Here is a 25180-nt window from a genome sequence, read left to right as displayed (position 1 = left end):
GGTTTAACCTACTAATCCTATAAATTTATCAAGATTTCGCCATACAAAAATGACAGTTCAAAATCACTTCATCGAAGTGATTTCAAACTGATCCTTCTTCTTCTTAATGGCGTAGACACCGCTTACGTGATTATAGCCGAGTTAACAACAGCGCGCCAGTCGTTTATTTTTTTCGCTACGTGGCGCCATTTGGATATTCCAAGCGAAGCCAGGTCCTTCTCCACTTGGTCCTTCCAACGGAGTGGAGGTCTTCCTCATCCTCTGCTTCCCCCGGCGGGTACTGCGTCGAATATTTTCAGAGCTGGAGTGTTTTCGTCCATCCGGACAACATGACCTAGCCAGCGTAGCCGCTGTCTTTTAATTCGCTGAACTACATACATATGTCGTCGTATATCTCGTACAGCTCATCGTTCCATCGAATGCGATATTCGCCGTGGCCAATGCGCAAAGGACCATAAATCTTTCGCAAAACTTTTCTCTCGAAAACTCGTAACGTCAGGACAGGGGATATTTCGTCTTGCCCTCGTTCACTGCCAGACCCATTTTTTGTGCTTCCTTGTCCAGCCTGGAGAAAGCAGAACTAACGGCGCGGGTGTTGAGGCCGATGATATCAATATCATCGGCATACGCCAGCAGCTGTACACTCTTATAGGAGATGGTACCTTCTCTATTTAGTTCTGCAGCTCGAACTATTTTCTCCAGAAGGAGGTTGAAGAAGTTGCCTTGTCTGAAACCTCGTTTGGTATCGAACGGCTCGGAGAGGTCCTTCCCGATCCTGACGGAGCTTTTGGTGTTGCTCAACGTCAGTTTACACAGCCGTATTAGTTTTGCGGGGATACCAAATTCAGACATCGCCGCATAAAGGCAGCTCCTTTTCGTGCTGTCGAAAGCAGCTTTGAAATCGACGAAGAGATGATGTGTGTCGATTCTCCTTTCATGGGTCTTTTCCAAGACTTGGCACATGGTGAATATCTGGTCGGTTGTTGATTTTCCAGGTCTAAAGCCACACTGATAAGGTCCAATCAGTTTGTTGACGGGTGGGGTGGGGTCTCCTTTTTTATGGATTGGGCATAGCACACTTTAATTCCAATCGTTGGACATGCTTTCGTCCGACCATATTTTACAAACAAGCTGATGCATGTTCCTTATCAGTTACTCGCCGCCGTGTTTGAATAGCTCAGCCGGCAATCCATCGGCTTCCGCCGCTTTTCTTCAGGCGGGCAATTGCTATTCGAAATTCTTCATGGTCGGGCAATGGAACGTCTGCTCCATCGTCATCGATCAGGGAATGGGGTTCTCCTTCTCCTGGCGTTGTACTTTCACTGCCATTCAGCAGCCTGGAGAAGTGTTCCCTCCATAATTTAAGTATGGTCTGGGCATCGGTGACTAGATCACCTTTGGGGGTTCTGTAAGCCGCCGCATTTTTTCGTAGAATTTTCGAGCATTACCCCTGTCGGCCAGCTTATCAAGCTCTTCGTACTCACGCATTTCGGCCTCTTTCTTTTTCTGTCTGCAAATGCGTCTCGCTTCCCTCTTCAACTCTCGGTATCTATCCCATCCCGCAAGTGTTGTGGTCGATCGTAACGATGCGGGGTAGGTAGTCTATTTTCTCTCCGCTGCGACACGGCACTCCTCGTCGTACCAATTGTTCATTTGCACTTTCCGAAAACCAATGGTTTCGGTTGCAGCTGTACGTAAGGAGTTTGAAATGCCGTCCAACAGTTCCCTTATACCGAGTTGTTGACGAGTGCTGTCAGAGAGCAGGAGTGCAAGCCGAGTAGTAAATCGTTCGGCTGTCTGTTGTGATTGCAGCTTGATGTATCTTCTTGTGCTGGAATCTAGTACTACAGATAACCATATTTCGGGCCCCGGCGAAGTCAATCAGCCTCAACCATCAGTGAATGATAGCACTCGGCGACGGAGTCTCTCTCCCACCACGAATCCCACACCAAACTTGCGCTCCTTTATGTGGCCACTGTAGTAAATGTCACAAGGACCTACTCGTCTCTGTCCTTGTCCCGTCCATCGCATTTCTTGGACGGCGGTGATTTCAGCCTTTATTTTCGCGAGGACATCAACCGGCTGGGCAGCGGCACCTTCCCAATTAAGGGTCCGGACATTCCAGGTGCATGCCCTTATATCGTTGTCCTTATAAACTATCAAACTGATCCACGCTAATCTAATTTCACCCAAAAATCTACTTAACAAATGAAAAAATGCGTCCATTATTTCCATTATATGGAAAATATTTAAAAGAAGACCACTTTTATTTCAAAATACTATGGGGCAATCCAGAACATAGAACTAGGCTATACTGTCCGAATTTGAGATAAACAAGTTTTGACCGTTGTCGTGTTTTGACCCACCCCCTCTCCCCTACCTAACACTTCACAACATCATATCCTTATTTTTTTTTCTTACTTTCTTTTAACTTTATTTTTATAAACTTGCAATATTTATAAATATCTTTTTCTTTTTGCCTTTATTTTTAGAAGCATATTATATTTATACGTTTATTAAATGTTTTATTCTCACTTGGATTACTTTCTTATTTGCAGATGGAATACAAGAAGCAGTACTCAAACGAAGTAGAAGAGCGTTACCGTTGGAAAATCTTCAATGAGAACAGATTGAAGATTGCCAAGCACAATCAATTATACGCAGCGGGCAAAACTTCATTTAAAATGGCAGTCAACAAATATAGCGACATGTTACACAATGAATTCCGTGGAACAATGAATGGCCACAACAACACGCTAAGAAAGCAACAACGGTAAGTGTTAAGCGACTTTTAGCAAAATTTGTTATACAAAAAGTTTAACTGAAAATAATTAAATTTTTGCTCTTCAAGCAGTAGCTACCGAAAACTCACCGGCGCCACTTTCATTGCACCAGCCCATGTTACTGTTCCGACATCTGTGGACTGGCGTTCGCGCGGTGCTGTTACCGATGTCAAGGATCAAGGTAATTATAACCCTTTGTTTTTTGTTTTTGCAACTTTTAAATAATTTTCCTACCTTATTATTAGGTGACTGTGGCTCTTGCTGGGCTTTCTCCACAACTGGCGCACTTGAGGGTCAGCATTTTCGCAAAACAAATAAACTAGTTTCGCTGTCCGAACAGAACTTGGTCGATTGCTCTGGCAAATATGACAACAATGGTTGTAATGGTGGTCTGATGGATAACGCTTTCCGTTATATTAAGGATAATGGTGGCATAGATACGGAGAAATCCTACCCGTATAAGGGTATTGTTGATTCCTGTCACTATAATCCATCCAGTATAGGTGCCACCGTTCGCGGATTTGTCGACATTCCAGCCGGTGATGAGGAGAAACTGAAGCAAGCTGTTGCCACCATTGGTCCAGTTTCCGTTGCTATCGATGATTCGCCTGAATCATTCCAATTTTACTCTGAAGGTGTTTATAATGAACCAGCTTGTGATGCACAGAAATTACATCACGCTGTTTTGGTGGTAGGCTATGGCACTGATCCCAGTGGACAAGAATACTGGCTGGTAAAGAACTCTAGGGGCACTAGCTGGGGTGACAAAGGTTATATTAAGATGGCGCGCAACAAGAAAAATCAGTGCGGTATTGCTACAATCGCCAGCTACCCACTTGTTTAAGTTGTAAATATTCAAACATTACAAAAAAATTGGAAATACTTAGGAATCAAAATTTGCGAATTAATATTTTTTTATAAACTACAGTGAATTTTTAACTTCTATATGAAGCGTATATGATTTTTTGTTTGTATTATTTGTACGTTATAAGTTGCGGTATTGTTTAAGTTTTTTGTTTAATTTTGTCGATGCGTGAATTTGAAAACATTTGCAAAGAGAAATACCAAAGGTTACATTAATATGCAACTTTTATGTAATAAAACATAATACCACCTTGTGTAAAAATGTGTAAAAATATTACATAAATAAATAAAAGTCTTAAAATATAAAACAAATTTGTTTATTTGTCAAAAAAGAGTGGAGGTAATACATACAAACAGAAAGCAGCTGAAAGGTAATGTCAATAACATAGCTTGTTCGGCAAATAACGCATAGGCGGAGAGTTTGCAACGCCGCTGCATTTTGAAGAGCATCTTCTGCAGCAATAATTAAAATGCTGTGTTTTTAATGTTACAGGACGAAAACAGCCAATTTTTGGAAATTAAAAAAAAAAAACTACTGCAGTAACACTTTTAAATTTTCAAGCGAATATCTTCAAATGCATTAAGAAAATTATTAAATTAACACTAGAATTGAACTTTTTTTCGCCCAAAATTGAAATTGCAAAAAAGTATGATACCGAATATCCGGATTAAATATTTTCTTTTTAAATTCTTATTGATTTTTCTTTTTAACTTCCATTCCTAAGTACCGGACGGAATAAATTAATCCCAAGCTTATTATTAAGAATTAAAAGAAGAATTTGTTTCGGAACATATTTTCTCGTTTGCGTACTTCATGACCCTCCATTTTGAACTAGAGCTTGCACAGAGGCATCAGTTTCAGTACTATAAAGAATTGGTCAACAAACTTACACATTTAAACGATTTATATTTTATAATTTGGATTTTAGGATTAAAAAAAATATTTAAATTTTACAATTTAATTAAAAAAAAAATTAAAATTTTATTAAAATGTTTACTATCAAATTAAAAAAAAGATAAATTTCATTAAATGTTTAATCCCAAATATCTCGAATTAAGCACTAAATTTATAATTTTTAATTCCGATGTTGGCTTTTTGTTTCCGATTTAAAACAAAATTAATAAAGTAAGTTTACATGTACATGTTTTCCACCACATGTATGTCAAATTCAACATGAAAGCGTGGTGAAGTAAAATTTTGAGCACTGTCAAGCGCTGACATCTCTGTGCTTGAGCAACAACAGATGACTCGACAAACAACAAAACAAAGAATGAACTGCAAAAAAATCATTTAGCGTAGCGCAACAACAAATCAACGAAACTATAAACAAAATGGATGTAGAAAACAGAAAAACGAACTGTGGACGAATAAATTCAGCTGCAAGCGGAACTGAGAAAATTATTAGCGATTCGCAAGCCATACCGACTAGTTGACTTTTGTAAAATATTTAAATTGTTAAACCTTTTTGTATTTGAAGGAAAGTAATTAATATTAGTGGGAAGAATTGATTAAAGTAAATATTTTTTAACTGCAAAGTTGCGTACACGGCGAGCAACAGGCGGAAGACAATTGCCATAAATATCAGTAATACTGTGCCCTCAACAATTGGCCGATTGGGAAAAGAGAATTAGCAAACGGAAAAGAGGTAATTATTTAAATACATATGTTTTTCGCTGTATGTATATATGAATATATAGTTATTTTTGTAAATATATCTCAGGTAAAGTGAAGCTATTAGTTGATGCTAGTTAAAATTGCGTCATGTGACGAATAGTACAGTATTTCAATATATCAATATTGCCTACGCTAGTATACGCTGAATTCATCAGATCTTGGCTCATCTAGTTATTAGTATTTTGTTATAAAAGCATATTAACCCAGTGACAGGAGAGTTGTGCATCTCTTTATCTTTGATATTAATAAAGCACTTTGGCCCCCATTGTTTGTCTTGTCGCAACAAACTTGTTTTAGATAAATATTTCTATAGAAATTCAATGCAGAGAAAACCGAAGAAGTAAATAACTGACAATTACTTATAAACAAATAACGGAATTCAATCTTATTTTCACAAGCGAATTATGAGACCATGAATTCGCCGCGAAATCCGACTGAAAGAATAGGGCCATGTCATTTTTATTGTCAACACTTTCAATAAACAAAATATTAACTTTTATTTGAATTTCACAACAAAATTTTCAATATGTCGATTTTCTAATATTAATAAATAAGCATATAATGTATATACAATGTACATATGTGTAGAAAGTAGTCCAATAAAATCGTTATTGCTGCGCCAAAATAAGGTCAAATAACCGCGTATTATTTGTTATAATCTCTGCCTTGATAATGTCTACGTTTCAAATTCTCTTACCTTATCTGAGTATACTTTTTAGATCGCATAGAAATCGAGTCTTTTGCCCTGGTGAGGCATAAGTTTATATGAAATTTAACCCACAAGTCTGTTTATGTATAAACGGAGATAATGTTGTGCTTTAATAAACAAAGAAAAATGGGGAATAGGTAAGAGCAAAATAAATAAATAACAGAGTGGCTCTATATTTAATGACTAATTGGTTTGGGTATAAACATAGATAGTACCTTTTATTGATTTTCTTTACATGCAAGGGCGTAAAGATTATTGATTATTGTTGTTAAATGCAACTGAAGAGCAGTTTTGTTTTTATTATTTGATACTTTAAAATATATGTACATATATGCATGGATGTACTACATACATACATATATGTTAATAAAATAAATATCTGCTCTTATACTCTCATTTCAATATTTGTTCTCTTCCACTCCACCTCTTCTTATTTTACTTGTGCCATTGACGTGACAAGATTACCTGATAATCAGCTGTTGTGGTACACAAAAAATATATGTTTACACTTTAAATATATGCGCAGAACACAAATACATATATTAATTTATTCAGTGGCATTGACTTTGCTAAATTTTGCTATGGTTTTCTCTTCTAAATACTAGTTGTTTAATTAAAATTGTAATAATAAGTAAGCAAATGTTGGTTTTCATGTTGTTTGGTGTGTATTTGCTATTTAATTATTTACTAATATATTCCAAGAAGTTTTCAAATGATTAATGTTGTAAGGAGTTTGTTTGTTGCACAAATATAATTCAAAGGCATACATATTTTTTCTTAGTAATATCATTTCATTCTCATAGCAATTACTTATATATATTAAAAAGTAATCATGTAAGTTTCTGTTGCTGCTAATTACACACATGTGTACGTAGATAATGTTATTCCCAGAATTTGTTAAAGTCATAATTAAAATGTATACTATATGTACATATTGGTATGTCCGTTGCATGTTGTAAAGTTTGATCCAAAGATAAATTAATTGCATATTATAGGAAAAAGGGTAAACAATATTTCAGCAATATAAAATTACACTATGGGCTTATACCCTGTCCATGAAGTTTGTAGAGACGGAAACGTCGGAGACCCCATAATGCTTACGCTATACATAAATGATCAGCGTGACGAGCTGAGTCTTCGGTGCAAGCGAAGTAATAATTTTTTCTTGTTTTTGTTGCAAAAATATTGAACAAATGAATGCAGTAAAATTTATAAAATAAACCTATTTATTTTTATATAATTTATTAATACAATATTTGTTTTGCAGATTTACCACCAAGATGCGCGCAGTATTCATTTTTATGGCGTTGTTCGCCTATACTAGTGCGGTTTCGTTCAGCGATCTTGTGAAAGAAGAATGGTTTGCCTACAAAGTAAGTTTTTTAAAAAAAATAATTTTATTAACTACTAATGAGTGATTTTTTAATGCTTGAGTGCTTTCCAGAGTAATAGTTTATTAGTGGTTATTTTATTTATATTCCTGATAAGATTTTACTAATTGAAAATTTTAAACTTCTGAACTTATTTTAATTTTAACCAACCAAAATCTTTTGCCGGCAGTGGCTTTATATAATTTAGTGGTAAATACCGTTACTCCGACTACGTGTTTATTACTTTTTTACTGAAAATTCTTTCATTTCAACATTTTATTTATATTGTACCTTCAGTTTATGTTTGAAAACTTTCAACACTTTTTACAACTTTCTTTTGTTATTCATAAAATGCCATGCCATATAGTCATTACTGTTGACCACCACGTAATGGTAATAATTATTTCAAACTCAGAACAACGTAACAATGGAAGGAGTAATTGCGTGGGTGATTCATTTTTGTATGATGCATATATGTACATATGTTGCTATTGTTATTTGCAATAATTACACATTTTTATAGCATGCACTGACACAATGGTGTCGAAATTATATGCAATATTCAAGTGACTGATCTGCTTACAAATCCATTCTTGATTAAATGCAAAAATCCTGACATTACAAATATTGTAAATTTGTTTATCATAAATGGATGAATAGCATGCAATGGGTAGAAAAAGAAATGTAGTTGGTGCACTCGGTATCATTTTTCTTTCAAAGAAATGCTGCATGGTTATAGAAAGATAAATAGCATCCCAAGCATATATGACTAATTATCTGTACATACATACATGCATATATGTATATACATATGTATGTACATATATATTCAAATCCTTACGAAAATGTAACTCTTAATGCGGAATATTAATGTGCTTTTAAAGCGTTTTAAGAGATAATACAATTTTTTTCTATAAGTACGCTTACGTTTTTGTTTTTTTCCTGTCTTTATACATATATTGTAGACTTGCGCCTATCTACACTTACATATGTATATTTTACTATATTATTTTTCTTTCTTTAATTGTTGCTTTGCATACAACGTACTCTTATTAAATGAAACTGTAATAAACTTCTTGCTGCGTAATTCCAATGCAACAACACGCGCCAAAAGCATCACATGGTCGCAGCAGACTGATATGACAGTTCTGTCAATCATAAATGCATTCATCCATGCAGCAGCTTATATTTTTTGTTTATAAAAGAAAATGTGCCTTATCAATATTTAAGTGGCTGTGTTAAGTGTTAAATGTCGGAGTTAGTTTTTGTAAGCAACTAAACGCTTTTAATTATACGAAAGTTGATTAATGAAATTGGAATTTATTTTATGTAAACAATTGCAGTTTCTATATTTGAAAAAAATATAGTTATATTAGTAATAATATATAAATAAAATAAATATATTAGTAATATATGTATATATTTATGCATATTTATGTGCATGTTGTCAATCAAAATGTTGAATTTTACAGTGTTGTGTACAGTATTAGTTAACGAAACTTTCGATTAGAATAATATGGCTCAAGGGGTTACGTGGGTTTAGAAATTTCAAAAAATTGTTTCCTTACATTTTTTTTAAAGCTATGATATATCTAGAATATTTTCCCAAAGTTTCAAGGCAATCGCTATTAAAGTATAGGAGATAGGACCTTTGGAAGGGCAGCTCGTCAGCCTAGACCGGACGGCTACTTTAATCTTTGATCGTGCTTTTCTCGAAACATCGTTTTCATCAAAGCCGGTGGTAACGATTTCTCAGAAACTAATGAACATTTTCACAGATCTTGTAAATATTTTGAAAATTCTTGTGATCCATCCTGTTTGGTTGAAATTTTTTTTTTTCGACTGCAACTAAATTTTTCAAGGCAATTTGTGGTCTAAATTAGACCTAAAATCTATTTTGTCTGCAACTTTGACAGAAATTTGAACTTTTTCCAAATCCTTCGATTAATCACGTCCTGTATTCATCTTCTAACCTAAAAAAAAATTATTGTAAAATACGAAATTACTATCAAAAATCATTGTCTAAGAAAATCGTATGAAAATTTCAAGTCAATTGGTCCAGCCGTTCGGAGAAATTTTCCTCACCTGCTCCGAAAAACGCGTTTAAAAATGTGAAAGCGGCTTCCAGCAAGTTAGAATAATCTTACAAATACGCTCAAACTCGAAATTATTGCTGGATCAACTTGAAAACTTTCAAATAGTCTCAAATATATTTATATTCGATATACATACTATAATTGCCAAAAAGCGATTTTTTGAAATTCACAAGAGGCTATAACGCCCTGAAAGTACTTATAAATACAATTAGGTTTCTTATAGTAGCTTGCTTGCTATTGTTCTGCACATTACTGTACTTTGCTATAAAATATATTCCAATGTCTCTTTCAATAGCTTATCTATCAAAATCGCACGTTATTTTGCTTATTTTTCCTCCATTGCTTGCTCAGCCTGCAATTGCGTTCTAGCCATTACTTTCTCAAATGGGTCAGCTATGATAGTCGTTATAAAGTAGCTAAGTATACATATGTTTGCATATACCTATATTTTTCTTCAATCAATACCGTATTGAGACGTTGTATGTGCATATGTAAACATATACTATAAGTCGTTAACATTTGAATTGACGGCATTAAGTTTTCTTATCAGCAATAAATGCATAGCTTCGCAAATACAACAGGGGAGAAGGTCTAACTAAAGCGAAAACTGTGATACTATATGCTATAAATATTTTTAAAAATGTACAGACATGTGCATATCTATACATACATATATGTATGTATGTATGGGTGTTTGTATAGAGCGTTTCTATATTTGATAAGGAAGTTCTGCTTCAAAGCTACCATATTGCTCCCTAAGACTATAAAACACAAACACCTATGCAATAGGAAGGTATACAACGATATGTAGTATGTTGTTGTAGGGACAGAAACCGTTACCCATAGATTACATAGAGCATTGTTACCGAGTTGTGACTGCTGGCGCGAATATAATTCCGTGACGGTTGCATAGATTCGATTGCTGGCCGTTCCTACGTCAATCGGTTATTAATAACCGGAACGGATCCGTATATTTATCGGGCCAAGCGCCGTCAGCTCGGCACCATTCCTCGCTATTACTACAGAAATGCTTTCTGCCTCTAAAACAACAACATTAAATTCTTGGAAACTAACTTTATTCAGCTGGCCGAACTATATCGTTTAATATATGTTATTGTTATTTTAACAAATATATTTATTTTAGAAAAAAAGTTGTTTACTTCACATTAATGAATAATTTACTGAATCTACATCCCACTATTTTTCGCTTTGTGCAACTCACCACTTTAATTCAACACAACTCTATTACCTCCATTATAGTTCAATAATGCATTATGGTTTAGCATACTTTTAGGCTTTTTTGAAAAATAAAGTGCAGTTAGCAAGAAGCCATAGTTACATACACATACATATATTTTTTATTCTTTGCTGCTGCGATAATGACCTCAGATTAATCCGGATTCATCGTCTGGAGTTGATAACACTCGTCTAGCTTTCTGTATGAATCGCTAAGTGCATTGAACTAAAAAACATGAAGATGTATTAAGATTACAAAAAAAAAAAAATTATTAAAAATTGATTGCAAATCATGATCATCTGTTACTTTGAACATATGTACGTCGTCATCATTACAAGAAATCCCTTTCTGTAGTGCCGCCGCAGTACTGTTTATACTAAGTACAGATGTCAGCATGATTTCGGGATTTTCTATGTTGATTTCGGGTTTGACTTACCATTACTCACCCATGTATCTGAATAACTGCTTGTATTGGTAGTAGTTGCAGCATTTACGGCTGCTGCAGCTTGTTGCAGCATTGCCGATCTACACAAAAAATAAAAATAAAAATAAAATGTCAAGACAACAACAACTTGATTTGTAACCTACAGATCAGAATGTCCGAAAAGGAAGGAAGGTTAAATGAGTGAACAAATAAAGCGAATGCCATCAAGCTGAGTTATTTCAAGTGTTTTCGTGCAATGAAAATGGGGCGTTCCACTTATCACTGGTAACCAAGGAAGAATTTACGCTTTAAATGCACATACATATTTACATGCCATATGTATGCAGCTAAATTGAAGCAACATTGAACATGAAGTTGATTGTGTCGATAGGGTTGATTTTAGAAATATGTCATTTGTGCTGTATTAATGTTTGAGTGCTCATCTCTACCGTTGTAGTTGTTGTTGTTTGTTGCTGCTCAAGTGGCAAATAATTTTTTGAAGTGCTGTGGCGTTAACAATCTGATAAAAATGTGGATACATTCGCGTTTCAGAGGCCCGACTGTCATGGGAATGTCCTCTCTATCATTATTTTCCTAGAAGAAACTAGCATTATGATTGAAAAGCTCTTAAGGTGCTCACATATTTGTCATACTGCATGTCTTCTTAAACTTGCTACTTGCTAATCAGCCTTCACAGAGCTTTCATGCGCGGTTTTTTGAAAAACGTATTTAGACTTTAAGAGGTTATATCCAATTACAAGTCTGAAGAACACGCTTTTTTGTGAACTTTTTTTCCGAAAAGGCATTTCTTTTAATAAATAAATGAAATAAATTAATAAATAAATGAAATAAATGCACATTTGATCCGGGATAATTGTTGAAAAATTTTGGATTCTGTTGATCTTGAATCAAATCTCCACGTGGACCTCCGAAAAAAGTATCTGGCGGTGTGATGACTTGTCTGCTTAAAATTATCTCAAGTCAAAAAAAAAAATGTTATTACTGTAGATGGAAATTTTGTTTGGTAACAAAATATCGACTTCCCAAAAAGTGATTTTTTTTGCACACTACAGAGAGATAGAGCTGTTTTGGAGAATTTTTGTTGTTGTTGTCCTTAAGTACTTTCGAGGAATGGTGCCGACTTGACAATCCTTGGCCGGTTAAAAATCAGTGTCCATTCCAATTAGTTAGAATCGACTGTCATCGTTTCGACAAAAACACGTTTAAAGTTTTGGAAATCGTTTACACCAAGTTTCTTACAAATATGCTCATCCATACATAACTCCGAAACGATTTATCGTTTTAAATTTAAAATTTCCGTGAACAATCTCAAATATACATAAGTAAATACGATAACCACACCCATATGCAAAATAAAATATCGATTTTTTTTATTAATTCTCAAGTGGATATAACCCTTAAATAATTAAAATAAATATTCCGTCATTGTAAAATGTGAACTTTATATGTTGAAATCAATAAATGTAGCAAGGCGTAAATGTGGTTTTCGTTTTAAAATAGAAATTATAAAATGTTTTTTCTCCGAAACCACTCGTCTTTTGAAAATCTTACGTACACTTCACTTGCATTCCAATATTAATATATTTTTACTTGAAACACTGAAGCCGTATAGCGCTTAGTATACATTTATACTCTCTGTTTTAGTAGCGACTGTGCTAAACAAGTTAAACTGATAAATAATTATTCAACGGGCTTGAAATGCTTGCATGTTGTTCGTGTACAAAACTATGTTTCATACGTCAGAGGGGTCAATATTTTGGCAAAAGTTAGCATACAACAAAAAGAAAAAAATCTAAAATTTGTATTATTTAAACGAAAGTGAAAAGAACGAAAAAAGTGTAACAAAAGAATATACATACATATGTACAGCGTGTGATAATTTTGACTATGTCAATCGTCAGCATTAAATTCTAGAGTCAAGGTGAAAGAATAACAAAAGGCATAATTTTATTAATAAAAGAGCGGAATAAACGTACAACTACACAGCATAAATATATATATATATGTATATAAATATGTATATATATGTATGTACATATACATATGTGCAAATTTGTAGCCTGACTAATACTGCGGTTCATACGCAAATGCCGTTCAGCAACAATACAGCATGGACAAAGTGCCCGAACAACAAGTAGGAGGAAGTGAAGCCGTCGTACAAGTGGACACTGGCGCTGCAGAGGCCATTCAACGGCAAATATCAACATATGATTACACATACAACAATGAGCGTTTGGTGCGGCGTCCAGTGATTAGTTTATCAGCCACTGTCGAACTAATTTCACTACACATACGATTAGCGAGGCAGCAGCAGCAGCGGCAGTCTGTAGAAAAGTCAGCAGCTTTAGCGACTGCGTCGTTAAGAGCAACTAGCGCAGTAGTTCACCCAAACGTGCAGCCCAAGTACGGTGTGTACTTCGCAAACAGCAGTTGCAAGCGAGTAGTGAATGTGGAATGTCAGCGCATGGAAGGCTCTACAAAATAAATAAATTTATTTTCGTTAATTCTACTAAGTTAAGTAGACGCGTTTGTTTTTGACAGCAACGACGACAAAAGACTGATTGTCATTAGTACAAAGCTAACAATACAATAAAACAAAAACACAACAAAGGAAATAAAGCAACTCAGCATACGCAATTTGGCACGCACAAAGTACAAAAAAATATATAAAATTATACTATACAAAAATACTCGGTAGTCAATAGTACATAAAGCAAACAGGATGTCTGATAGCAAAGCCGCCGATGACAACCAAATGATGCGGGATGTGGTTATGCCCGGCATATTCTTGTTGGTCATGTTTGTGGCGAATGCTATATTATTTGCCTTTATTATGTATAAACGAAAACGTGTCGTGTGGGAAGATCCTAGCATATATGAAGCGTGTTTGGAGACACAGGCGGCGATGCCAGCGGCGTCCGCGTCGAACGGACAAGATGGTGGTGTCGTGCTGGAAATGGAGCAACTTAAACAGTAGTTAGCATACTAAGCGCATAATTTTAAAATTAGCAACAGCATATGATTTAAGAAAATAAATCCTTGCAGCTCAAGCAATACATAGTTACTACACGGTTAATACACAAAGTTACTGCAATAAAAGTAGAAAATAATGAAAGTAAATAAAAGTAAAAATGCAGAAATTAAATAATAAATTTTTCAGTGTATACAAAAGCACAACTAAATTTATGACAAAAAAAATATTTAAAACACTGTCAATAGTACTAAAAATTAAAAACAAAAAAAAAATGTACTAAAAATATAAAATACAAATATAAACGAAGGCTGAAAACTCAGAAGGGCACCAAAAGGCATTTATATCCTAAACGTGTGTTTTTTTCTTTGTATATGTGCAAATTATAATAATTTTAAAGTGCATGATGTACATTTTTTGTACAGCAACTATATTGTAATATTTTTATAAGCATTAGTTTAATGTAATTTATAAATAAATGCAAATATTTAAGTTAATTGTTAACGAAAATTCCATAATATTTGCGTTCCTATGACTCCAATTCTTTGGCGGAAAATCGATATTAAAAATCACGCATTGATGCATGTGTGTGTTTGTTGTTGTTTCGCTTAATAAAGAGGGTTGCAGCTTGCCAGCACATGGCCGCATATTTGAAAGCTTTTATATTTTTGTGTTTCTTAATGCGCGCAGTGTTCTTGAAATGTGTGCCATTGACAGCCATCATCAGCTGTGCGACGCGCAACTACAAGAATCCTGCAATAGAAATGTCAAGCAACACGTGTAGCTGACTCGTTGGTAGGAAGGAGAGAATGTAAAGCACAACACATGCGTTTTAGTTAACAATAAAAATGAAATTAAATGAGAAAATGCTGAAAATTTTTTGTATTGTTTCATAGAACACGCAGTTTTTACTGCAAGCACCTCAGCTGTTCAATAGCTATTTTGGGAGTTTGACAATGCTTTGATCTCGTTCTTTACGTTTTTATTTTTAGTTAAAAAGCATACAGGGAATCATGGACAATAGTCCCTGTTGGACAATTTTTATGCTAGTTTTTTTTTTAAGTAATTTCAAATTTACTTTAATTTATATATAATTTATTTTTATATTTATATAATTATTAGTTTTTGATAAGAAATTTTTTTATTGTTTCAGTTTTTTTTTTTAAGTCAGAAAAACCATTTTTTTTTGTTAATTTTGGGAAAAGCATTTTATTTAAAAAATTAACATTTAATGTAAATTCACAGAATTTAAAAATAATCGGTTTTTTGGAAAAAAATTGGTTTCCGTAGCCGTTCTCTAGTAGTACCTTTGAAATTCCCACGACAATCGGGTCTAAGTAACCGGAATGGATCCGGATTTTGACCCGGCCAACTGTCAACTCGACACCATACTTCGTAATTATTTTAGCAATGTTTTCTGCCGCTGTAACAACAACAGGATCTTCGAAAAAAGCTGTTTGGCCGTGAAGAGGTTATCGCTGCTTAAAATTATCTCAAATCAAAAAACCAAAAACATTTTTTATTACAATAGATCATTATTTAATCATCAAATGGCTAGTCAAAATTATGATTTTTGACAAAATGGCGGCTTCCCAAAAAAATTGTTTTTATTTTTGCAAAATTCACTTCAGAGTGGCTAAAAAATAGAAATGATCTTCAAAAATCTTACTACTTCGATCATTATCTGATTAATAGATCTAAGAAGGTCCATTCGGTCCAACTATTTTCCAGGCCCATTCGGTCCAGAAATTTTCTTTACCAACTCTGAAAACAATGTTTCAAGAAAAACGCTTTTAAAACTTTGGGAGCAAATTACACAAAGCTAAAACTATTTGTACGATCAACTTCAAATCGGAGCATATAAACACTTAAGGAGTTATATACAGTTAAAAGATCGAAAAAAGCTAATTTTCCAAATTTTTTTTACTTTGAAAAACCGAGTTTAAAATTTGTCCTTGTACTTCCAAGCGCTCTCAAACGCTTTTTCAAACCGGAACGATATAAAATTTTCTGTTTGTATTCTTAAATTTATGTACATTAAGAAAATAAAAAAAAAATCGATTTTTGGAAAATTCTTAAATGATTGCTGAAGGCCACATAAGGAACTTCCGAAGCAGAGCGTTTCATTATCATACTCTGAGAGCATCGAAGTAAGCGTCTTCATTTGGTGGTTGAAGTATCTGCCCTCCATATTTAACTATAATCTGGTTCTCTGCAAATTTTTTTTGGAAATATTTTGTTATTAACCTATGTAGCTATAGTTATTCTTCTAAAATTTCAATCTATAATAGTTATACCCACTAAAAAATTGTGCACGTTTTCCCCGAAAGTCCGTTTGTGAACTTTACCCATTCTCTCTTTATTGGCCGAAATATACAACAGCGCACCAGTTACCTACATATAAAATGTCATGTGAATTTTTGTATACAATCCGTCGCTTCTTTTCCTTACAATAGGTATAATTCTTATTCATTAATCGAAATAATGATATCATATCAGCCACTATTATTCATTGCCAATAAATAATCGTAATGAAATATAAACATTTTCATAATTTCTGACAAGAACTTACCTAATTGAAACACATGTGAGCTAGCAGATTACGTACGGTTACCCATGATAATCTAATCTATTGACCACTCATATAAAAACGAAGCATTTCATTATATGAATTAAACAAGTTCGACATGTTAATACGGAGGTAATACCACATTAACAATTCGCATACTCAATCTCGATAAGGCACACTCAATAATAATCGCTGATAACAACCGTTACGACACGCTGCACACTTTCTTCGTTTATGGTACTCTTTTAGTGATGGCAAATGTTTGTATCCCGGAACGCGTAACTTTTTTATTTCCGATAAAGCCGGGATTTGCATCGTAATTTTACGCTATTCGGTTGTTTGTAAGCTTTTATTTCTTGTTTATACAAGTTATTGCATTTGGGTTTGTTGCTAATGTCATATGACAATAATATAAATCGGATTTCGTAAAGATATCTTTTCAAATAAAAAAGTTTTTCATACAAGCACTTGATGCCGATCGTTCAGTTTGTATGACAGCTATATGCTATGAGGGTCCGATAACAGTTATTTCACCGTATGAGTAGCTTTTTGAGTAGAAAAAAGACGTGTGCAAAATTTCAGGTCGATATCTCATAAAATGAGGGAATAGATCGTTCGTTCATAAATATAATTAAATTTTATTTTCATTGAGTCTCTGACGTTACTTTCGGTTCAGCGCATAAAAATACTTCCGCATTATTTTCAGATTAAATTATTTCTAAATCATCGAAACCCGAAAATTTCATTATAAAATCCCGCACATCTCAGGTTTGTTATAGTTGGCAACACTAACGCAAGAAGATGTGCACTCAAATAAAATAAATAGCTACTAAACTACTGAATTATAAATAATCAAATAATAACATGACTTTGTAAATAATTGACTCGAGTGTAGCTCTTCAATCAATTGCTGTGCTCAACATTTCGGTTACTCACTGTTATTTAATGGCGCCGATAAGAACACACGAATGAGCACTCGTCTTATCACTCAGCCGGTCTGCTTACGGTAGTATTAGCAAAGCTAATCACTGAAATATACAATATGATAAAAACTATCGGCTAATCGCCTACAAAAAAGCACAAGCAAACAAACAACAACTTGAGACAAAAGTGAACAGTCATCTTTGCATACAATCGCGCTGTTATGACTTCGTCGCAAGTTCCTCTTAATTGAATTAGGCGTGACAGGCTAATAAATGCATTGTTTTTGTATGGAACTTTGCCCAGAGATCTGTGTACAGTATGATTTTTCACTTGAAACTTTCATGTCACCAAGATCACTTGAAATAGTCCATTTACAGAATTATAATTAACTGTGTTATAGCATTGCGTAAGCTAACAGACAGTTACTAATTGAAATGCATATCTAGCATTCGCTTAGGACATGAGTCTGTCTAAATTCATGCTGGTGCATATGAATGCCCATTAGGGCATTATATAAGAACGTAAGACCAATAATATGTCTTAAATATTTTAACTAAGTTTTTATTTTTTTTTTGTAATCCCGAAAATCTTAATTCAAACTAATTTTGAAATTTTCAACATCAAATATCGAATTCAAATACAAAAAATGCCATACAATAAAATATAATTGTATGGCTGCTATATAATATCCAATCTGATCAATTTCTACTGAGATTGTACCATTACTTTGGACAATAATTCATGCCATAATAATTTAAAATTAATATTTTGTTTTTTATTAAAAAAACTATATTTTTTAGATTTTGTGCGATTTATAGTCTATTTGGTTTCAGTTACGTCTCAAAAACACATTTTTATTGTCAGAAATGTTTGAAAATATATATTTTTAATATTTTTGAAGCAAATCAGCTGATTATGAGATCATGAGTTAAAACACTATTCACAAATTGTTGTTGATTCATGGTTTCAGTTAAAAGTAAGGATAATTTTTCCTTTTCCTTTATATAACTTTTCATTCCAGCTTTTGATTTTAAAAATATTTTTTTTATTTGTTACTCCAATTTTTTAAATTAAAAAAGGAAAATTTTTTATATAATTTTTAAATTATAAAAATATTTTTTTTTTTATTTGTTACCCCAATTTTTAAATTAAAAATAGTTTATGAATTTTTAAATTATAAGTATTATTTTCTCAATTTTTAACTCTGATTTCGGGATTAAAAGTTAAAGCTACATATTTAAATCCGATTTTACAATTAAATTTAAGTCAAAATAAAAAATTGAAAATTAAAATTAAATTTTTCACTACAATTTTTTAAATTAAAAACTTCAACACATTTAAGTTCAAATCAAAATTAAAAATTTAATTTTTCACCCAAAATCCAACCCTGGTGTAGAGAAAATTTACTTATGAACGAGTTACATACTCGCTAGTTGCTTATAATCGTTTGAATGTGCTTTTTGAAAAATAACGGCATTGCAGAACAAACGTCCTTTTCAGCTCACCAATTTACTTTATATATGTTTATATATTTAATTTATATTTACTTTACAATGCTTTGACATTACTTGCTATGCATTTTACTAAATTCGCATATTTGCATGTAATTTTTAATATTTTTCATATGCTTTTATTCAATTCTGCAAAATATTTGGCTTTTTCTCTCGAATTCACACAAAGTGGCCGCGGCTTCATTTTCGTTGTTTCGGCAGATCAAATGTCAAACTGATTTGTTTGTTGTGTCTACTGTTGTTGTACGAATTATTTTTTTGTTATTTAAGAAATTATTGAGACTAAATTTCAGTTGAAACAGTTTGTGTAATGTCATAGAACTTGCACACAAGTTCTCTATGGAATTGAACTTAAAACTGGAAAATCGCTTTGCGAGCAATTTGAGACCACAACAAATAGTGTATCGAATTTTATCAAATATTTTAATTATGTTTATCATGTTGTAGGTATCATGGCCATTTCCAGCAAGTCTTACATTGTCATGTAACTAAAAGGACAGGTTCTTCTCGATATTTTTTATTCAAATTAGGATTACCTTCTTCCACGAGTATATTGAATGATTTACAATGCTAAACGCTCTTAAGACTATTAAACCAATTACACTTTTATATCGCATTCAATTATACATAAACATCGTATCTTAATTGAGGAAACAACAATAAAGCACACCTCTGAATTGGTATATGGTATTTACGACACTTTTTGACAGCGTAAGATCGAGATAAATGGCTCAATGCTACTAATTTGTTTTGCATACAAATAATTAAGCGTTAGATTGCAAATCTGCAGGTGGTCTTTAGCTTATCTGTACTTGAAAATATATTTTTTTATGCATGCATTTTTATATGTATGTTCCCGCCATAAACAAAATCTCTCTTTGTATGTTTATTATCGCCATAAAACACACAAAAATTGAGGGAGACACTTTTATGGCTCACAATTCTCTTTTGGTGCGTATTGCATACACACTTTTACTTACTTTTTATAGTATTTTCTCAAATTCTCTCTGATTGAAAATGGTTTGGCATAGATTAGGTTAGGTTTTACTGGCCGAATTCGTGATAAACCCAGTTTTGACCCTTAAAAACACAATCAACACCACCCCTCTCCCCTGCCTAACACTTTGCGATATCAGAGCGTTATTTTTTTTCTTACTTTCTTTTAACTTTATTTTTATAAAAATGCAATATTTATAAATTTCTTATTTGTATAAGCATACTATAATATATTTATACATTTATTAAATGCTTTATTCTCACTTGGATTATTTTCTTATTTGCAGATGGAACACAAGAAGCACTACTCAAACGACGTAGAAGAGCGTTTCCGTTGGAAAATCTTCAATGAGAACAGATTGAAGATTGCCAAGCACAATCAATTATACGCAGCGGGCAAAACTTCATATAAAATGGCAGTCAACAAATATAGCGACATGTTACATAATGAATTCCGTGAAACAATGAATGGCTACAACAACACATTAAGAAAGCAATTACGGTAAGTGTTAAGCGACTTTTAGCAAAATTTCCTATACAAAAAGTTTAACTGAAAATAATTAAATTTCTGCTCTTCAAGCAGCAGCAACCGAAAATTCACCGGCGCCACCTTCATTACACCAGCCCATGTTACTGTGCCGACATCCGTGGACTGGCGTTCGCACGGTGCTGTTACCGATATCAAGGATCAAGGTAATTATAACCCTTTTGTTTTTTGTTTTTGCAACTTTTAAATAATTTTCCTACCTTATCATTAGGTCACTGTGGCTCTTGCTGGGCTTTCTCCACAACTGGCGCACTTGAGGGTCAGCATTTCCGCAAAACAAATACACTAGTTTCGCTGTCCGAACAGAACTTGGTCGATTGCTCTAGCAAATATGGCAACAATGGTTGTAATGGTGGTCTGATGGATAACGCTTTCCGTTATATTAAGGATAATGGTGGCATAGATACGGAGAAATCCTACCCGTATGAGGGTATTGATGATTCCTGTCACTATAATCCATCCAGTATTGGTGCCACCGATCGCGGATTTGTCGACATTCCAGCCGGCGATGAGGAGAAAATGAAGCAAGCTGTTGCCACCATTGGTCCAGTTTCCGTTGCTATCGATGCTTCGCATGAATCATTCCAATTTTACTCTGAAGGTGTTTATAATGAACCAGCTTGTGATGCGGAGCAATTAGATCACGGTGTTTTGGTGGTGGGCTATGGCACTGATCCCAGTGGACAAGACTACTGGCTGGTAAAGAACTCTTGGGGCACCACCTGGGGTGACAAAGGTTATATTAAGATGGCGCGCAACAAGGACAATCAGTGTGGTATTGCTTCGGCCTCCAGCTACCCACTTGTTTAAGTTGTAGGTTCTCAAACATTACAGAAAAATTTGGAAATACATAGGAATCAAAATTTGCGAATTAATATTTTTTTATAAACTACAGTGAATTTTTAACTTCTATATGAAGCGTATATGATTTTTTGTTTGTATTATTTGTACGTTATAAGTTGTAGTATTGTTTATTTTTTTTTTTTTTCGTTTACTTTTGTCGATGCGTGAATTTGAAAACATTTGCAAAGAGAAATACCAAAGGTTACATTAATGTGTAACTTTTATGTATAAAACGTAATACCACCTTTTCATCGCCATCACTATATTAATGCATACTTAGCATACGAAACGTGTAAAAACATTATATAATAAAATACAAGTTTTAAAAAATAAAACATTTTATTTTGTTTGACACAAAAGAGTGGAGGTATTATTATATACAATTATAGAAACAGAAAGCAGCTGAATGGCAATAGCATAATAACATATCTTGTTTGGCAATTAACGTAAGGAGGAGAGTTGGCAACGCCGCTGATTTGTAATTGAAGCAAATGCGAATGTTTTATTAAATTTTTTATCTGGTCAAGGACTGTCAACTCGGAGGAATTCTGCCGCTACAACAACAACATTTTACTACATATCCTGCATTTTGAGGAGCAATATCTACATCAATAATTAAAATGCTGTCTTGTTAATGTGACAGAATAAAAAACGCCAATTTTTTTAAATTATAAAAGAAATGCTAAAATGAGTTAATTTTAAGATAATATCTTCAAATGCATTAAAAAAAATAATTAAATTAACATAATAATTGATTTTTTTCGCCCAAAAGTGAAATTAAAAAAAAATATAATTCCGAAATCCGAATATTTTTGAAGTTGTAAGCTATCGTAATACGATAAATTATTATTTTTTTTTTTTTATAACTTCACATTAGGCGTGCCCTTAACTCCATTAGTTTAGAAAAAATTTAGAAAGAACTTCATGAAATAAACTAGGTTATGTCCAGGTATTTTAAATACACTTTATTCATTTTAAAAATGTGCAATATTAAAATCTTTTCGATTTGCCTTTGAAAGTCATAATATCAGCCAATGTTATTAGAGCGATATGTTATTGAAAATATTAAAAATTTAAAATGATCAGGCAAATTCAATAAGAATATATGTATATTTATAATAACTATACAAATTCTTGGTTAGAAAACTGTTTTTTATGCGCTTTACATATTTCAAATAAATAATTTTTCTAATTAATGTAAATGTTAAAAGTTTTTGCTCTCAAAAGCTTCAGCATTTATGTACACTAGTACGCAGTCTCTTACAATTATACTTTTTATATACTCTTAATTTCACTTCCTTATCATAAGGCCGCACATGTACAATGTCTTTAGTCTTTCAAAACATAATAAATAAATTAATTTAAAAAAAAAAACTAAAAATTAAGCGCTAAATAAGTTAGTCAATTTGATTGATATTTAATATTATTTTAATTATTTTTTGGTTAATGAGCGCAGCTATGCACGTACAGCTAGTTGCATTTCTAGTGCCGAGGATGGGATGAAGATGTTGTAATTTTAAGCTTTGCATTAATTTAATCTGCAAAAAATATATAATAAATAAACAGCAGGCATTATTGTTAGCTATTAACAAAATCATATTTACCACTTACAATGTTCTCATTGTCACGCGCACACCTATACGCAACGATTTGTTTTATGTTTATTATAAAAGTCCAAATTTTCCATTACCTTACGTCCAAGGTAGATTGTTGCAAAAGAGCGCTGTGCCAATTAAATAGTAACTTGTAAACCATACTAATATAGATCCAGCTTTTGACCGCAATTTGATTAGATCAAATGTCTTGGGCAGCTGATCGGCAGCAAACCAATAAAGACATGGCGTAGCCGAGCACAATAACCTTGTTGATATTTGTATGTGCACAAAAAAAGTACAAAACAGTGTAAGTATCAATGCATGCAGTACAAAAGGCAACGATTTATATTCTTTTAATAGCTGCATGATGGGATAATGCGGCAGTAGGATACGCATGAAATTTCTAAAATACGTAAAGCAATGATACAGCAAGAACGCGAGCACAGGCAAAGCTAACATGAAGTTCGGTAACTGTTTGAACTCGTAGTAACGTAGAAAACCGACATTCCAATAGTGTGATTGTATGTAGGAATACGGAAATGGAAAAGTATTATCACACCACGGTGAATTTTGCGGCATTCGATGACCAGCTAATATGTAATTTTTCTCTCGCGCATAGTTCAGCACAGCTTCTGAATGCGCTACTGTATGTTGTGGTACACAGTACTGTTTGAATGCGTAAAAGTAGAAGAATGTGAGCGGCGTTAGTGCACCAATCAGACAAAGTGTTAACTTAACAGCAGCAAAACAGCGATGATATGACTTGAGTATGGTGTGCCGCAGCATAAAATATATAGGATAGCCCGCATTGAGTAGACCATTTGAACGGCTCACAATAGAGAGTGCCAGTGTTACTGTGGTACGCGCAAATCGAAATTCGGAAACGCATTCCAACATCAAGTGTAGCGATAACCAACAGAAAAGCGCTTCCGAGTAGGCGGCAGTGAAGAATATCGATGCTGGATTGAAGCAAAACAATAACGCCGCATTCCAACTTTTATTTGGGTCCTTAAAAATACGCTGTGTGAGTGCATATAGTGCATTAGCTGCTTTGCAGAAGCAAAATACATTGACCAATACGGCCACTACCAAACACCAGCTGCGCAATGACACGCCCATATTGAGTGCATACAAAGCATTTGCGCCTGCACGTACCACTAACGGAAATAGTGGGTAGAAAGCGAGTGTATTCTCGTAGGAATAAGAATATTCTGCAATGTGTAGAAAATATTCGCCATCCCAGTGACGTAGGCCGCCTAGGCAAAATTGTACTGTGCGATCAAGCCAAGAATTTTCGGTGGCATTTTGGGAGTTAAATTCGTTGTTTTCGAGTGCTCCTACATATTGTTGAGTTTGTTGTGCAATCGGTGTTCGAAATACATCTGATTTGTGATCAGGCATCAGGTGGTTTGCAAGTAGCTGTAACACCAATATAATCACTCGACTAGCTAGCGCTAATTTCGTTATTTTCTCAGTCATTTTTTATGAGGTAACTAAGGCAATAATGAATCAACGATTAAGATGCGATAAGTTAATATTGATGACGTTAATACTTCGTGGTAGCACTATGTTGTTGTTCATTTAGGTTATGGCTGTTTCGATGCACTGCGGCCCAAAATTAGTTATATCTGCTGAATATGTAAACAATTTGATATATTTAAATAAGATTAAAGAAGTCTAAATGCCGGTCAGATTGTCAGGTGATATGTCATGGACAAAAATGTGATGCCTTTTCGCACTAACAACTGCCACAACGGTGCACTTACCTTTGTGAAAGACCAATACTGTGGAAAACCGAACCTTTAGAACCAAATCTTTATTTGAACTTCTTTCAATGTAATATTAATTATTTATTATCGCAAACCCTTTACTTAACGTGCCACAACAAAAGCTCAGCCGGTTCTACCCAAATGACGTTTGCTTCCCAATTATTATATGTAAACTTAGCGATGCCACCTTATCGATACATAAATTGAAAAACAAAATATAACATTGAAAATAAAACTTAAATTAATTATTTAAGTTTATACTCTTGCTATTAACAT

The 25180-nt window shown here is 33.6% G+C and overlaps 3 protein-coding genes and 2 long non-coding RNA genes across 8 annotated transcripts in view; 2 read left to right on the top strand and 3 right to left on the bottom strand.

The window, feature by feature from the left end:
* LOC126755847 (dipeptidyl peptidase 1-like) overlaps positions 1-3739 on the top strand; it is a 41630-nt gene extending 37891 nt beyond the window's left edge. Inside the window, exons 4-6 of the mRNA XM_050468564.1 lie at positions 2559-2773; positions 2852-2964; positions 3029-3739. Of these exons, the coding sequence (XP_050324521.1) occupies positions 2559-2773; positions 2852-2964; positions 3029-3627 (927 nt within the window). The 3' untranslated portion in view covers positions 3628-3739. The remainder of the gene's footprint in view (positions 1-2558; positions 2774-2851; positions 2965-3028) is intronic.
* A 1296-nt stretch (positions 3740-5035) lies between these two features.
* Positions 5036-21875, top strand: LOC126756698 (cathepsin L-like). 2 transcript variants are annotated; one of them, XM_050469944.1, is made up of 5 exons: positions 5036-5293; positions 7299-7404; positions 20438-20652; positions 20734-20843; positions 20909-21875. In XM_050469944.1, the coding sequence occupies exons 2-5, from the start codon at positions 7312-7314 to the stop codon at positions 21505-21507; spliced, it is 1017 nt and encodes a 338-aa protein (XP_050325901.1). In that variant the 5' UTR covers positions 5036-5293; positions 7299-7311; the 3' UTR covers positions 21508-21875. The 2 variants fall into 2 exon arrangements, with proteins under 2 accessions (XP_050325901.1, XP_050325900.1); XM_050469943.1 differs by having other exon boundaries at positions 20731-20843.
* Positions 10862-12859, bottom strand: LOC126756712 (uncharacterized). 2 transcript variants are annotated; one of them, XR_007666627.1, is made up of 3 exons: positions 12735-12859; positions 11171-11259; positions 10862-10959 (listed from the first exon to the last, which is right to left on the bottom strand). It is a non-coding gene; the product is annotated as an uncharacterized LOC126756712 (long non-coding RNA). The 2 variants fall into 2 exon arrangements; XR_007666626.1 differs by lacking the exon at positions 12735-12859 and adding an exon at positions 11323-11556.
* Positions 16056-16986, bottom strand: LOC126756713 (uncharacterized). The gene is made up of 2 exons (XR_007666628.1): positions 16448-16986; positions 16056-16362 (listed from the first exon to the last, which is right to left on the bottom strand). It is a non-coding gene; the product is annotated as an uncharacterized LOC126756713 (long non-coding RNA).
* Positions 21781-25170, bottom strand: LOC126756687 (GPI mannosyltransferase 2). Of its 2 annotated transcripts, none has more exons than XM_050469930.1 (3): positions 24902-25170; positions 23145-24766; positions 21781-23078 (listed from the first exon to the last, which is right to left on the bottom strand). In XM_050469930.1, the coding sequence occupies exon 2, from the start codon at positions 24612-24614 to the stop codon at positions 23232-23234; it is 1383 nt and encodes a 460-aa protein (XP_050325887.1). In that variant the 5' UTR covers positions 24615-24766; positions 24902-25170; the 3' UTR covers positions 21781-23078; positions 23145-23231. The 2 variants fall into 2 exon arrangements, with proteins under 2 accessions (XP_050325887.1, XP_050325886.1); XM_050469929.1 differs by having other exon boundaries at positions 23152-24766.
* Positions 25171-25180: the final 10 nt, after the last annotated feature.

Source organism: Bactrocera neohumeralis, chromosome 4, assembly GCF_024586455.1.
Source record: "Bactrocera neohumeralis isolate Rockhampton chromosome 4, APGP_CSIRO_Bneo_wtdbg2-racon-allhic-juicebox.fasta_v2, whole genome shotgun sequence".
Lineage (NCBI taxonomy): Eukaryota > Metazoa > Arthropoda > Insecta > Diptera > Tephritidae > Bactrocera > Bactrocera neohumeralis.
Note: the sequence above shows the minus strand (reverse complement) of the source record. Positions and strands in the feature narration are given on the sequence as shown.